General features: G+C 38.4%; 1 protein-coding gene across 1 annotated transcript; it reads left to right on the top strand.

The window, feature by feature from the left end:
* Nucleotides 1–974: 974 nt before the first annotated feature.
* Nucleotides 975–16,495, top strand: Nkrf (NFKB repressing factor). Its single transcript, XM_077106626.1, has 3 exons — nucleotides 975–1,650; nucleotides 12,127–12,257; nucleotides 13,533–16,495. The coding sequence occupies exons 1-3, from the start codon at nucleotides 1,385–1,387 to the stop codon at nucleotides 15,491–15,493; spliced, it is 2,358 nt and encodes a 785-aa protein (XP_076962741.1). The 5' UTR covers nucleotides 975–1,384; the 3' UTR covers nucleotides 15,494–16,495.
* The last annotated feature ends 566 nt before the right edge of the window (nucleotides 16,496–17,061 follow it).

Below are 17,061 nucleotides of genomic sequence, written 5' to 3'. Positions count from 1 at the left end.
TGGTATTCTTGACTTGATGATTCGAGAGCTGTCCATTACATCAATAAACATGAATGTTTACCATAGAGGAAACAGACATGGAAATAATTATGAAATAGTGTGAAAAGTCTTGGTATCTTCAGCTTTTCTCAGTCCAAGAAATATGTCATTAAAGGGTTTAAGAAGATAATGGGCAAAACTGCCTCATCTGCTAGTCCTACTTCTGGTGTTACATTTAATTTTAGGCCAAACTACTTTTCCCACCAAGATTGTAATCTGCACAGTGATTTAGCTATTTATTTACTGCTGTGCAGCTTTTAAAACTCATCTTTGAACCACCTTTCTCCTTTGTAATATTTTACACTTTTTTTGTGTGTGTGTGGTTTTGGGGATGGAACCCAGGGCCTTGGGCCCACTAGGCAAGTGCTCCACCACTAAGCTACCTCCCCAGCTCCCAGGTTTTAAATGGACACATACATAATTATCTAATCATGATTAGAACTCTAACTATTGGAATGGAGTAGAGAGATAAAAGGATTGGCCAGAGAAGTGGTATATGAGTGATTTTCTTTGCAAGTATTTAATTTTTACTACCTTTTCACAAAGTTAATGATGTATGACGCACAGAGATTTTTCAAGCTATCACCTAAAGAAAAGGCACTTTGGAGAGCTAACGTTAAAAAAAGCGTAAGATCCATTCCAAGCCTAAATTAACGCTAGAAATCTAGGGGAAAAGCGTCAGATGAGCTATTATTACCAACAATTACCTGAGGGCACCTTCCAGGGACTTAACGGAACTAGATTCTCCAACCTCAGAGAACCTTCATAACTCCCTTCCAGGAGTCCCCGCCCTCTAGTCACCACGGTGCGTCAAAGGCCCATAGTCGTCATAGGAAGGGTAAAAAAGTACGTCGCGCGAGATTCTGCGGCGAGATTTCGAAGTTAGGGAACAGCCGGGGCGCCTGCGCACTGGCCTCACAACCCCGGGGCGGCACGCGGGTAGGTAGGCTAGAACTCAGAGGAGGGGGAGCAGAACGTGCTAGTGTCTTTTTTTATTATTTTTCCACTCCTCACTTAGTGCGTGGGTCCGGGTGTCCAAGAAGGTGCGGAGCACTCGGACTGACTTGGCCTCCACAGTGCGCGTGTGAGTGCGGAGGTAATTCTCCTGCTCCACGAGTTGGAGTGCAGCTGGCGTGCGCCCGGCGTCGGGACGTGAGCTCGTGCTCCCCTTTTCTTTTTAACGTTACCCCCCACGCACACATTCCAGTCCCCATAGAGTTGGTCTTCCTGCCTGAACGCACCCCTTCTCACCCGCCCCTCCCACCAACCCCCCGTTCCTGCGGCTAGCTAGCTCGCGAACAGTGAGCGGGTGCGTCCCTAGGGTCTCTGCTTGGAGGCGGAGAAGATGGCTGGAGGACGTCTGCTGTTGGGGGGCGACTTCCTGTCGCCGCCGCCGCTGCCCCCCCTCCCGCCGCCGCCGCTGCCGCCCCTCCCGCCGCCCCCGCCTGAGCCAGTGCTAGAGCAGTGGCGCTATAGCCACGAAAGTGACTGGCAGTGGGCTCTGCGGCGTAGCTTCATCTGTCGGCACCTGCATAGCTATCCTGGGGCTGCCCTCGACCAGCTCCTCGCGCTTTCTGCTGCCTGGACCAACCACGTTTTCTTGGGCTGCAGGTGAGAAAGGTGTGGGAGATTGGGTTAGGGACCAGAACGAGTACGAAGTGGGTGATGAGGGTTGGATTAAGGACGAGGTGAGATTGGTGATGGAGGTTGGGTTAGGGTCAGCGGTGGTGGTGGAGAATCGGTGATGGTGGGATAGGGACGAGGGCGGGATGCGGATGATGGTTTGGAGGTTGGAGAGAGGTGCAGGAGGATATCAGAGGCTTAATTATTGGTCTGGGGGTGGGGTGGGCTACTGTGGTGGCAGGGAATGACCTAACAGGGGGTGCAGAGATCAGCAACCCCTCCAGGACCAGGGATGGCATGAAGATAATGCTGCGTCTAGAGGAATATTATTGAGAAGTGGTCGTTGTGGTTGATGATGGTTTTGGAGGACGTGGGAAGTGATGAATAGCAGAACCTAGGACCTGCGTAGGACCTTCCAAGGATGCGGTATCCGCAGAGAATATTCGATGGGTCTGCGGGGGGGGGGGGGGCGGGGAGTGTAGGAGACCCTGCAGTTCTAATCCTGGTCTCCTTCTGACCACTCTCTTCTTCCATCTCCATTAGATACCCCCCCCCACTTGCAGTCCCCCACCTAGGTTTTACTGTCTTCTGGGGAGGCGGTATGTATTAGGTCTCTGAGACGCAGTGTCAGCCTTGCTTGTAGATTTGCGCATAATGTGTACAGGACTCAAACAAAGAAATGGATATATCTGCTGTAAAAATTGATTGCCCTCTTTTACTTTAGGTATGATAAGAAGGATTAACATTTGGCTTCTGGATGAGGTTTTAGGGCTGTTTGCGTGTCTATGTATTTCTCCCTGCGCAGTACCTGGTGGCTTCTGAACAGGCCTCTTTGATAGCTCTTTGCATTCAATGGAGACTGCAGTATGGTTACAACGCAGTTTTTTTTTCTTCCTTGGAAACAGGCTATTTCGACCTCTGTCCTTCAGAACCCCCAAATTAGCCTTATACTTGACTGACCATTCCTTTGATAGACTTGGGAATATGCTTATTTTGGCATTCTTTCCTAAAAATCAATTTTTTATTAGGAAGGATGAGAAATTCTGGAAAATGATTACAGCCAATTCAGTTCTAGGAATGACTGTAAAACATACTGAAAATAAGATTGTTGAACATGACATTCAACTATGATACCTTGCTCTTTATCACAGAAATTTATGATTTCCATCTCAATTTCTACCTCCAGAGATAATGATTATTCACTGGAGGAACTGGTTACTACTGGGAAACCTTGGTAATTAAGCAAGTAAGATAAACCCAATTGACCTTCACCTTGAACCCTTGAACAGTGTTGTTCTTGCATTTGAAAAGTTTCCTTATAATCATATAATTACTATATAATCCTCAATATCACAGAAGACTTGGGTAATTTGGATCCTTAAAAAAATTTAAGTAGGGAAGGAGAATAATCATTCTTTGGGTTAATTATAAAGCTTACTTTCCCACTGGAAGGTAAGCTTTTGAGGGGAAAGAGATTTTGCTTTCTTATTCACGATTTCATCTTATACAAATGAGAATATTCCTAGAAAAATGCCTGCTACATAATAGGTGTTCAATAATTGTGTGAGGAGTGAATGGATGTATACAGCTTTGTAATGTACAACACATTTTAAATATTTATTTCATTTAACAACAACTTTGGGAGTTGGGTATTGCCTCATTTTTTACAGCTCAATTGATAAAGGCCAAGAAGTAAAGTGACTTTTCTAAGATCCCACAGTTGGTAATATTCTGATGTCCAGTATGATACTTTTTCCACTGGGAAACAGCTGTCATATTTGGGAAGGATGGACCAGAGATGAACCCAAGTAACTGACATAAGCCATATCATTTATCTCAGGATTTTATTCCAAGAACAGCAGCCTTATACATAACCTGAGCATTAACAAACCAAGCCAGTGGTTGTTGGCATCAAAAGCTCAAACATCCAAGAATGTTTTGTGTGTGCATCTGCATATAGTATATATAAACTCATGTTGGGTTGTAGTTACGTCAGTTCAGTCAATAGAATAATTACCATAGCATTATCAAATAGCTTAACTGAAAAGCAATATTTGCATTGTATCCGATAACTTTAGATATAGATGAAAGGGAAGGGCCAATAGAGAATCTTGGAAGCCAAGGACCCAGTGCATTAGCCAGGCTTTATATTACATCTTGTCTTCAGGTGGGTAAAATCTATATTCTAGTACTTGTTGATATAGGTGAAGCTCCTATTTTCTGCAACAGAATACTCTTCTCTCAAATGAACTGACTGCAGAATACATGGTGACATAATCCTTTCTAAGCTTCAGTTGTTAATTTGTTATTCAAGGCTCGTGATTTAACATCTAGAAGAGATGACAAAGAGTAGCAAAATAGGAACCCTTTGCCCTTTTTCTCCTTTGGCAGAACTATTTGTGTTCATTTGAATTGGGATTGAAATTGTTATAGTTTAAGGATATCTTTGAAAAATCCTTTATCATAAGACCAAGAGAGGAGAAGCACAGATGTGCAGGGAGGCAGCCCATATTTCATTCCTTTTGGTGATAGTGGCAGTTTCCATGGAATAAATTTGAATATCTTCTTAACTCTGTAATTGTGCTTTTCACATTTAAGTATGTCAAAATCACCTGTTAGGGTGGTTAAACCACAGGTTGCTGGGGCTTACCCCCGGGATTCAGTAGGGTTGAGGAGGGAACCCAAGAATTTGCATTTCTAACAAGTCCCCAGAGGTGATGCTGATGTTGCTGATCCAGGGACCCAGCAACACTGAGAACTGCTGCTTTATAGGATAAAATAAAGCAGTGTTTTCCAGTCTGCTTTTAATCATGTTTCCCTTGTTGTCTAGGCAACCAGGAAGCTCAAATAGCTGAAATTTTTTCTCTTTTCTTGTTTGTCTGCTTCATGAAAGCAAACAACACAAAAGGAATTTAAAAAATCAAACTCAAAATCTGTGTCAAAGGTACCAGTAGTTGAGATTGTAGGTGCCCTTCCCTTTCTTCTATATTTTAATTATCAGGTAATGCTAACATTACTTTTCAGTTAAACTAATTGATAATGTTATGGCAGTCCTTCTACTGACTGAACTGAATTAAGTACAAAGTAAAAAGATAATTTTATACATATTACATCAAGATTTTTTTTCTGCAAGCATTATCTAAGATAATGTCTTGTGGCTAATGAAAAATTGATAGTCTTCTAATTAATTACATATACAACCCTTGGATAATTGTTCATATAAATGCCTACAAATCTGTGTAATTTTTATTTATAAATTGTAGATAATATTTATTTGTTTGTTTGTTTATTTCACAGCACTGGGGATCCAGCCCAGGGCCTCATGTATGCTAGGCAAGTGTTCTACCACTGAGCCCACACTCTCAGCTTTATATATGTGTATTTAATAGAGCAGAATGCTTGGTTACCTGGAACATTCAGTTTTCCAACCTTTCTTGATCAATAGGACTAGAAGCCGAATCCTGGCCTGTTCATCTTTGATGAAACATTAATTAATAAATATGTCTTAGAATGAAACCAGATTTGCTCCCTTGATTATTTGTTTCTTTTTTTTCATCATTGATATAGAATGAGACTGGTTTTTTGGAAGGTAGATATCAGCTGGACTTATGTTATAAAACTAACTTTGCACATAGCAGATAGAATACGTAAATCGCCAGCTAATGAAGCGGGAATGGAAGCACTTGAAAGATTTATCAGTCATCTGATTGTATGTTATTAACATATAACATTAGGAGTCTTATAAATAGTTTAGAATAAATAGCTTTATACTTTGAAACCCTAATCTTTGCTTAATTTTCAGGTCTCATCTTTTTAGTTTAGACTAAGTAGAGCAGTTTAATGTACTTAAATATTTTATAAGCATCTGTTACTGAATATTAAATTACAGGTGCCATTGTATAAATTATAATGGTTTAGTTCTTGTAGCCATGTGTACATATATGTGTATATATGTTTTATATATTTTATTTATATATATATATATTTTTTTTTTGAACAAGAATGTAAGATTCATGAAGACAGGTGTTTCTGTCCAGTAGAAATCATCTTTTTGTATGCTAGACAATTAAATAGCATCCTGACTTCCAAAACCTTGGTATATTATAAGCTTCCTGTGAGAACCATAAGACCCATTGAGGTTCTTTGATTTTCTTTTAAGTTCTTACAACCAAATGGGTAATCTAACAGATATAAATACACAATATACATGAGTCTTAGAATTACTACATTAAACTTTTCTTGTTTTAAAATTGTTTTTTCATTTTTAGTTGTCAATAGACCTTTATTTTATTTATTTATTTATATGCGGTGCTGAGAATCGAACCCAGGGCCTTACACCTGCTAGGCAAGCACTCTATCAGCCACAACCCCAGCCTTTCATTAAACTTTTCTTAATGATTATTTACATCATATTTCTTTTTTTTAAGTTGTTGATGGACCTTTCTTTTATTATATGCAGTGCTGAGAAGTGAACCCAGTGCCTTGCACATGCTAGGCAAGCACTTTATCACTGAGCTACAACTCCAGCCCCAATTTGCATCATATTTCATAATATAGAATACCCTATAGCCTTTAAAACTCATGTGGTAGTGGGGTGGGGCTGTAACTCAGTGGTAGAGCACTTGCATAGCATGCCCAAGTCCTTGAGTTGAATCTCCAGCACTGCAAAAACAAATTCACATGGTAGTGATATGAAGAAGTAGCTTATGATATAGTAGATTAAGAACAAAAAAAACCCCACCAGATTGCAAATCAACATAGATGATGATCAGTTAGTGATTGGAAAGGATATGGAAAATACAGAAAAGAAACAAAAATAAACCCCAAAATGTTATCAAAGGTATTAGTGGTTGGGATCATAGGTACTTTTCTTCGAGGATTTTCTAAAATTTTTGGAATAAAGATGTAATTTCTAATATACTATGAAATCCTAGTGGTCGTCTTAAAGAATCTAACTTAATATTTGTGTTATTCTTTGAATAGGCACGTGTTAGATACTGTATGATCTTTTCATTCTTATTCAAGCTATCCAGGCTTCTTTGGTATCATCATTTCCTAGTAAAGGACAGAGAATCTGACTGTGTTGGCAACCTACGTGAAGTCTTATTTTTTTATAGCCTACGAGAAATGTTGAATTTTGTGGTAATTTTAATGAATAGGGAATAATAAGTAGGTAGAATAATTACCAGTGCTGGAAGAAGCTTCAGAGAAAAGTGTGAATAGAGCGATCCCCAAATGCATTGCTCATGTGCACTGTATGACAAGGATACCATTTTCAGTTACACACCATACTTGGATATTCAAGTTCTAATTGAAGGCCTGGAGAATTTTAACTGGAATTCAAGGTGAGTGGCTTGGATGTACTACCAGTTTTAGTAGCAGTATGAGATTATCGGTTTTAAGAGTTGCAGTCTTCATCACATTTTCAAAGTCTTATTTTCATTGCATACCTTGGCAATTGGACTCCCACATCTGAATGGGAATGATACATGAAGAATGTATGGTGTTTTAGACTATACTTTATGATGTTCAGATAATAAGAAATAAAAATAAAATTGCTGTTGATATTTAAATACTGATGTTACCAGCAGCAGTTATCAGTAGGAAGTACAGTTATAACTCAACTAATTTCTAGTAATCTGTCCACAAAGGCCACCATATCTTGACTTGTACTTTGTAGGGAAAGACAACTGATGGGTTTGGAACTATTGTGCTGAAAATGGAAAGTGTTACACTCTTTCAAAAACACCACTCTTTGATTGGGGATGTGGCTCAGTGGTAGAGTTCTTGCCTAGAATTCTCAAGGCCCTGAGTTAGATTCCCAGCACCAACAGACAAACAAAAAAAACCTCTACCTCAACAAATGCTACTTGCCCATCTAAAGCTATGACAGTTATTAATTTTCAGAACTTTCTTCTCAAATGCTGCCAGGAATCTCTTTTTTGGTACCCATGATAACAAAAATTTCACTTGAGCCCATGGTTGTGTTTCTCTGCTATAAAATGATATTGTCAGAAAACCAAGCTACTTCACAAGGAACTGTCTTTAGAATTGTATATTTAAAACTTTTTTATTATGGTAAATTTGAGACACACACAAAAGTAGAGAAGGCTTTAATGAATCCCCACGTACCCATCAGTGAGCCATGATGAACTGCTTTGTCATTCATTCTATCTTTCTTATTTCATCTATTTTCCCCCTACTTTTTTGTGGGCGATAATCTGAAGTATACCTCAAAAGTCCTGACATCATTTCACCTATAAATATTTCAGTATGTATCTGTATTAGATAAGCTTTTTAAATATAGAATAAAAGTATCATTATTTATACTCACCAGAATTAACAGTAATTTCTTTAAAATCATCTAATGCCTAGTTTGTGTTCAGTTCATTTATCTCAAATATATTTTACAGTTTGATTCATGATCCAACTAAGGACTACTGGTGTATTTGATTCATGTATTTTCTTAACCTATAATCATTCCTCCCTCAGTTTATTTTCATACTATTTACTTGAAGAATTTAGGTTGTTATGAAGTATTCCCTCATTCCGGATTTTGCTGGTTATATTCTTGTGGTGGTGGTAAACATTTTTCTGGGAGTTAGGGATCTGATTAAGTTTAGTTTCAATTATTTGGAGGGCAAGAGTACTTTATAAATAGTGCTAGGAGGCAGGTGTAATGACACATGCCTATAATTCCAGATACTTGGGTGGCTGAGGCAGGAGGATGGTAAGTTGGAGGCCAACATGGACAACTTAATGAGATCCTGTCTCCAAATACAATTTTAAAAAGGACTGGGAGTACAGCTAAACTCATAGAGAGCCCCTGTATTCAATCCCTAGTACTACACGCATGCACACACACACACACACACACACACACACACACACAGAGTTTCATATCAGGGAGCACATTTTTGATTGTCCCATTAGTGATATATATATATATATATATATTTTTTTTTTCAGTTGCTGATGGACCTTTATTTTATTTATTTATTTATATGCAATGCTGAGAATCAAATCCAGTGCCTCACACATACTAGGCAAATGCTCTACCACTGAGCCACAACCCCAGCCCCCTATTAGTGATATTAAAATGACTTTTTTCCAACTTTCCAACATCAAATTTTTATTGACAAAATTGTAGATTTGTATACAATTATAAGAAATAATATAGAGATACCCAGTACTTTTTTTTTAGAAATTTAAAAATTTGTTCTAATTAGTCATGTCATATACATGACAGTAGAATGCATTTTGACACATCATACATACATGGAGTATGACTTCTCATTCTTTTGGTTGTACATGATGTAGAATCACACTGGCTGTGTAATGCCAAGTACTCTTTACCCAGTTTCCCCCAGTGGTAACCTTTTGCAAAATTGTTGTAATATCACAACTAGGATAATGACATTGTCATAATCAACTGATCCTACTCACACTCCCTGAGATTTATTAGTATATGCATGTATTTAGTTCTATTCAGTTTATCATGTGTAAGTTTTAGGTGTGTTCTTTGTTGTTGATTTTGTGTGTGTGTGTGTGTGTGTGATGCTGGGGATGGAACCCAGGGTCTTGTGCATACTAGGCAAGTGCTCTACCACTGAACTACACCCCTAACCCATGTGTAGGCTTTTGTATCCACCTCTACAGTCAAGATACTGAATATTCCCAATACCACAAGGATCTCCAGAGTTGTCCTGTTATAACCACATCCATCTCCTTCTCCATATATACCCTGTTGCATATTTTATGTATTTTTTTTGTTGTTGCTGAGTAGTGTTCCACTGCGTGTCTTTATCAAAGTATAACCATTTACCTGTTGAAGGACATCTGCATCTTGCAGTTAGACTGGTTACTAATAAAGCTATTGTGAACATTCATATACAGGTTTCTGTGTGAATGTATGTTTTCATTTCTATGAAATAAATGTCCAACAGTGCAATTCCTGGGTGGTGTGGTAATTGATGTTTAATTTTATATGAAACTTCCAAATTATTTTCCAGAGTGACTATCCATTTTACATTTCTACTGGCAGTTATCTGAGGGATCTGATTTCTCTGAATCTTTGCCAGCATTTGGTGTTGTCACTTTCATTTTGATCATTCTAATTGATATTATGGTTCTCAATTGCATTTCTCCAGTGGCTAATCATGTTCAACATTGTTTCATATGTTTGTTTTTAGTCTGTCTATACTCTTTGGTTGAAATGTTCTGTTAATGTCTTTTGTTCATTTCAATATTTATTTTTGTTTGTCAAGTTTTGAGGAAACCAGATTGTTGTCAAGTGTGTGGTTTGCAAATATTTTCTCCCAGTTTGTAGTTTGTCTTTTTACAGAGTCTGTCAGAAAGAGATCAAAGGTTTTAAGTTCTGTTAAGATCCATTTTACTATTTCCTTTTTATAAATAATGTTTTTAGAGTCAGCTCTAAGAACTGCTTGCCTAGCCATAGATATGAAGATTTTCTCTTATGTTTTTATAAAAGTTTTATAGTTCACATATAAGTCCATGATGAATTTTAAGTTAACTTTGCATAAGATGTGAGGGTTTGTTTATTTTGTTTTTGCCTACAGATACCCACTCGTTCCAGCATCATAAGTGGCTAAGGCTATCCTTCCTCCATTAAATTGCTTTGGTACCTTTGTCAGTCATTAGTTTTAGAATGTTTGTGTGGGTCTTTTTCTGGGTTCTTCCTCATCAACTTTTCATCAATACATTTAGTAGCCATTGATGATCATTTATTATTTTATTATGACTTGCAAAATGGTAGTAGTTTGTCATTCCCTTTGTTTATTAACTGGAATACTTCTATAAAAGAGATTTTCCTCAACTCTTTGGTTGTTTTGAGATATGGTTTGTATAGGAAAATGCAGGATAAATGCTTGCTTTCTTCCTTTAATATTTACTTGTTTGCAGAATAATGACTTGATTCCTTCCATCCTCAAAAGGTGACCAATAATGGGTTTGTAAGTATTATGAACTTAGTAGATTTCCAGTGTATCTGATGTATTTTAATTCATCCCAATTATTGTTATTTTTTTCCCCTTGAATTGGGGATTGAACCCAAGGGTACTTTACCACTGAGCTTCATCCCCAGCCCTTTTAATTTTTTATTTTGAGACAGGGTCTCACTAAGTTGCTGAGGGTCTTGCTAAGTTGCTGAGGCTGGCCTCGAACTTGCGATCCTCCTGCCTCAGCCTCCCGAATCGCTGGGATTACAGGTGTGCCCCACTGCGCCTGGTCAGTTATTGTTCTTTTTTTTTTTTTTTTAAGAGAGAGAATCTTCTAACATTTATTTATTTATGTTTTTGGTGGGCACAACATCTTTATTTTACTTTTATGTGGTGCTGAGGATCGAACCCAGTGCCCTACGCATGCCAGGCAAGCGCGCTACTGCTTGAGCCACATCCCCAGCCCCAGTTATTGTTCTTATGATACTCAAGTTGGCTCACATTGCCAGCAGGAATCTATTCATATTGGCTTCTGTGTCCATTTCACACAACTCTCTGTGGTCTCTTATAGCTTCCTTGTTTCGAAGCACAAGAAGATCTCCCAGGCTCATCTTAGATACTTCCTGCCCCAGACTTGGAAATAGCCATTTCTCTAAGAACCCTGATTCTTTCAGTGAGAAATAACAATGACCACAATCTCTTAACACTCTTAATACTTCTATAAATATATAAATATAATTAACTTACATATAATACATTTAAGAAATGGAAAGTAAATCATGAGTTTATACTGATATTTCCAATTCAAATTACAGATAAAAATCTTGAGTAAGCTTTCTCCGTTTAATATTTATATGACTTATGCTGAAAAATCTTAATTCCTAATGAGTAACAATACATTTGATAGGTAAATATTTTAGAGCTGATTCTTTGTTTTTTTTTTCTAACAGTAAAAATTTTTTATTTCATTTAAAGCATTCTCTGATTTTCACTGAAATTACATTATTTCAGGATTTTTTTTAAAAAAAATTATTGTAATTTGATATATATGACAGCAGAATGCATTACAATTCATATTACACATATAGAGCACAATTTTTCATATATCTGATTGTACACAAGATTCTTTGGTTTTATAGCCAACATACCCCATTAGTAAAATTTTGTGGGAGCAATGATAAGACTGGCTCATTTACAAGCTTTTAAAAAAAACTACATCCATATACCACAGTGAATTCCACCTTTATGTATATGTATAAAGCACCAATTTTTAAAATGACAAATAAATAGAAGACCAGTAGAGTAGAGGAAAGGGCACAGGGGGAGGAAATAGGGGAGGGAAGTGGAAGTACTGGGGACTGAAATGGAACAAATTATATTCTGTGTATATATCAGAATGAATCCCACTATTATGTATAATTATAATTCACTAGTAAAAATATTTTTTAAAAGCTTTAGAAACTACATCCTTACCTGTTTTAACTCTAGGGTATATTAACTTAAATAGGTACAGCCCACGCTTGATGGAAAAAATTCTCCAAATGGCCGAAGGTATTGATATTGGAGAGATGCCTTCCTATGATCTGATGCTGTCCAAACCTTCCAAAGGTCAGAAACGCCACCTCTCAACATATGATGGTGAGTATACTGTTTCTGAAAGGTGGGATTTGAAGAAAGAATGTGGCTTTTTAAAAATGATATGAGTGTGTTATAAGGTTTTAAATGACATTGTTTGTGACATATAGGTAAAATATTTTCAGCTTAGTTATGTATAATTTTTAAGGATGCTAAAGAGAACTGAAAATTAAGCATTCTAAAGTTATGCTATAATGCTATCCTTGAAGTCTATGCCATGGAACCTCCCTCTAAATAGAACAACCTTATACTGTGATCATTTAAGCATCTCAGTAACTGAATCCTCTTGGATGGATCCAGGAGGGACCTTCTCGCTACTGAGCATTGTTATAGGAGGAAGCACTAGTGTCTGATGTGGCCTCAATAGAGTTCTTCCATAGCTTTTAGTTTGGTGGTCCCAATAAATCATTAGTTTCTAGCTGTTGTTTGTTCTAGAAATAAAATACAGCAAACATGGTTGAGCAGACAGGTCAGAACTAAAGTTTAGTTTTGTTTTGTTTTGTACTGGGTATTGAACCCAGAGGGACTTTACCACTGAGCCACATCCTCAGGCCTTTTTATTTTTTAATTTTGAGACAGGATCTTGCGAAGTTGCTTAGGGCCTCACTAAGTTGCGGAGGCTTGCTTTGAACTTGCAATCCTCCTGCTTCAACCTCCTGAGCCGCTGGGATTACAGGCCTGCACCACTGCACCCAGCAAAACTAAAGTTTTGACGTTGAAAACCTTTGGAATTTTTTTCCTCTGATTTTTGGTCACAATTTTAAAAGGCACTATCACAGACTCACTCACCTCTGATACAAAAGAGAAAGGTTTTATAAATGCCTTTAGTCATCATCTCTGTTGCATTAGAGCTGTCTATTCCATTTGCAGTCCCTCAGTGAGCTTTTCGGCACAGGATGGTAAGAGGTTGTACTAGAACATCCTTCTAGAACCCTTCACTTTTTAGTAGAGGTGAGGAGTACATCTCACTTTTAGCTCATTTGATGCAAAATCATCTACCAGTCATGCATGGAGGTGACTTGCATACTTGATTCAATGGTATATTTCCTATCAAGAGTCCTCCCTTACACATGGAAGGACAGGGAGCATCCCTCCTTATAGTGGAATCTTACATTGATAGAAGTCCCTTCACCCAAATGACTTGAAGTTTTTATGATGGGACATATCTTGTACCAACAGTGCAGCTTGCAACCATATTAATGGTTGGTACTATTTTCCTGCTTTGTTCTTTTGAAATATTCCCATTTTAATGAATTGTAAATTTCACTCATTCTATAGGTCAAAATCCTCCTAAAAAGCAAGCCGCTTCCAAATTCCATGCGAGACCTCGTTTTGAGCCTGTCCATTTTGTAGCTAGTAGTTCAAAAGATGAAAGACAGGAAGATCATTATGGCCCTCAAACAAAAGAGGCAAATGAGCAAACACGTTTTGCCAGCATGCCAAGAAACAGCTACCAAGATTATACTCAAGACTCTTTCAGTGTACAAGATGGGAATTCTCAGTATTGTGATTCATCAGGATTTATTTTCACAAAAGACCAGCCTGTAACAACCAACATGTATTTTGACAGTGGGAACCCTGCCCCAAGCAGCACATCACAGCAGGCAAACTCTCAGTCAGCTCCCGAGCCTTCACCTTCACCTTCCCAGACATATCCTGAGTCAGTGGTAGCTGAGAAGCAGTATTTTATTGAAAAATTAACAGCAACTATCTGGAAGAACCTTTCTAATCCAGAGATGACTTCTGGATCTGATAAAATTAATTATACATACATGTTAACTCGTTGTATTCAAGCATGTAAGACAAATCCTGAGTATATATATGCTCCTCTAAAAGAAATCCCTCCTGCTGATATCCCCAAAAATAAAAAACTTCTAACAGATGGTTACGCATGTGAAGTTAGGTGCCAAAATATCTACCTAACCACAGGTTATGCTGGCAGCAAGAATGGGTCCAGGGATCGAGCTACTGAGCTAGCTGTGAAACTCCTGCAGAAGCGTATTGAGGTTAGAGTTGTCAGGAGGAAATTCAAGCACACAATTGGAGAGGACCTTGTGGTGTGTCAGATTGGCATGCTTTCGTATGAATTTCCTCCAGCTCTGAAACCACCAGAAGACCTGGTGGTGCTAGGTAAAGATGCTTCCGGGCAGCCCATTTTTAATTCTGCCAAACACTGGACCAATTTTGTCATTACGGAAAATGCAAACGATGCCATTGGCATCCTTAACAATTCTGCCTCATTCAACAAGATGTCAGTTGAGTACAAATATGAGATGATGCCAAATCGCACATGGCGTTGTCGAGTGTTTTTGCAAGACCACTGCTTAGCTGAAGGTTATGGAACCAAGAAAACAAGTAAACATGCAGCTGCTGACGAGGCTCTAAAAATTCTTCAAAAAACACAGCCCACTTACCCATCTGTCAAAAGTTCCCAGTGCCATTCAGGCTCTTCACCCAGAGGATCTGGAAAGAAGAAAGATATAAAGGATCTTGTGGTTTATGAGAATTCTTCAAATCCCGTGTGCACATTGAACGACACGGCGCAGTTTAACCGAATGACAGTCGAATACGTCTATGAAAGGATGACAGGCCTCCGCTGGAAATGCAAGGTGATCCTGGAGAGTGAAGTCATTGCAGAAGCCGTTGGGGTGAAGAAAACTGTCAAATATGAAGCTGCTGGGGAAGCTGTGAAAATCCTCAAAAAGACCCAGCCGACTGTCATTAACAACTTGAAGAAAGGAACTGTGGAAGACGTGATTTCAAGAAATGAAATTCAGGGCCGCTCAGCAGAAGAGGCTTACAAACAACAAATCCGAGAAGATAACATAGGGAATCAGCTGCTGAGAAAGATGGGCTGGACGGGTGGTGGTTTAGGTAAATCTGGTGAGGGCATCAGGGAGCCTATTTCAGTCAAAGAGCAGCATAAGCGGGAAGGGCTTGGTCTTGATGTAGAGAGGGTCAATAAAATCGCCAAGAGAGATATCGAACAGATCATCAGAAACTACGCTCGATCGGAGAGCCACACAGACTTGACCTTCTCGACGGAGCTGACTAATGATGAGCGGAAGCAAATACATCAGATTGCTCAGAAGTATGGCCTGAAGAGTAAGTCTCATGGGGTGGGCCATGATAGGTACCTGGTGGTAGGTAGAAAAAGACGGAAGGAAGACCTACTAGACCAGCTCAAACAGGAAGGCCAAGTGGGGCATTATGAGCTTGTTATGCCTCAGGCAAATTAAGATCTTACTCATTTTCTAAATGCCAAATGAGGCTGCTTTATGAATTAAAGAAATGCTACTTGTTCTTGTTGCAGAGTATTCATTCTTAACACGTTTCATCTCGTTCATATAGTGCTTTACTAGATATTGCAATCTAAAGAATTCTGTCCACTTGTAGTAGCTTAATCCAGCTGATGATATTGTGCAGTTACTGTTTGTGTCTTTGATATTGCTGTGTCCCTTGGATTTTAGTAGTTTATACAAGCAAGAACACACATCCAAATGGAATTTCACCCTGAGAAAGAAATTCACATTTTAATGGGCATAGCATAGCAATCTGCAACAATATGTAAAGTCGATATTGACTCCAGTAAAAGTACAGTTTTAATTCCAGACACACTGGAAATGTCAGATCATTTTGTATTATCTATTTTCATCTTTGTGTGAAGCCAGTTATAGAATGTTTAATAGTAAATTGTGCTGTATGTGTAAATGTCCTTATCAACTAAATGATGTAAAACTTTCTTAAAGTAATTTTAGTGTTCATTTATTTATAACTTCTATCATGTGATTTCCAAAATATTGGAAGTGATTTACTGTATCTTGTGATATATGGGTTTTAACAAATTCTAGTCTTCATGCTGAGAGAGCACTACTTGAGAGAGCAGTTGAAAAAGGTTCAAAAACCTTGATCCAGACTGAAGAAAGGAAGCTTGAACTGTTTGTTCTTGGTGCCTTGCAGAGAGACTCACAGCAACTCTCCATTGTAGCTTTCACACCGTTTGGATGTATCACACATCCAAAGCAGCCACATCTGTGGTAGAGCTTGGTAAACGACTGAAGATACAGTGGTGCTTTGATGGAAAGGTCAGTTGGCTGGTCCCTCTCTCAAAACGCTTATTAAGCCCCCAAAGCCAACTTTGTAACATATTTAAAACTGCTATTTTCGCTTATTTCTGGAATGTAAAAAAAAAATGTATAAAAAGAATTAGTGTATGCTTCCTGAATAAAAAGGAGCCAAAGTTGGTCGAAATGGTGGTGCACTTATTTCTGGGCAGCAGCCTAATACGACACCTTGGGTCTTTGGAGAAGGGAGGTGGTGTTTACACAAAATATTTCAACCCCAGAGCACCTGTGGATGAACTAAGTAATGACTTAGTAGATGGGAACTGATAGGAATCAGTCACTCATCACATTCCTATGTACTGACGTGCTGGCTTCATCCAGATTATAAGCTGTTCACTTTTTTATGAGATTTTTGTGTTCGCATCTCAGATACATCAACTATAACCTCACCTATAACAACACAGATGAATATTGGTGGTTAAAAACACCTCCAGTGAGATGATATTGAGGATGATTAAGTTGTTTACAGAGTCTTAAAACTTAGCACTGTGCTTGACATGTATTTGGCCTACAATAAACAGTAATTTGCTTTCCCATTTTTTACTTTTTGCACTAAGAGACTTCAGTTAAATGACTATTATCAAATATAAAGGAATTAGACTTACACCTGGATCTAAATTGTAGGTACCCACAGTAATTAACAGTGTATGATGTTTGCTTCTTCACTGTCCTCCTTTCATAAT

This window comes from Callospermophilus lateralis, chromosome X (assembly GCF_048772815.1).
Source record: "Callospermophilus lateralis isolate mCalLat2 chromosome X, mCalLat2.hap1, whole genome shotgun sequence".
NCBI classification, from domain to species: domain Eukaryota; kingdom Metazoa; phylum Chordata; class Mammalia; order Rodentia; family Sciuridae; genus Callospermophilus; species Callospermophilus lateralis.
This window is presented reverse-complemented; position numbering and strand designations above follow the sequence as displayed.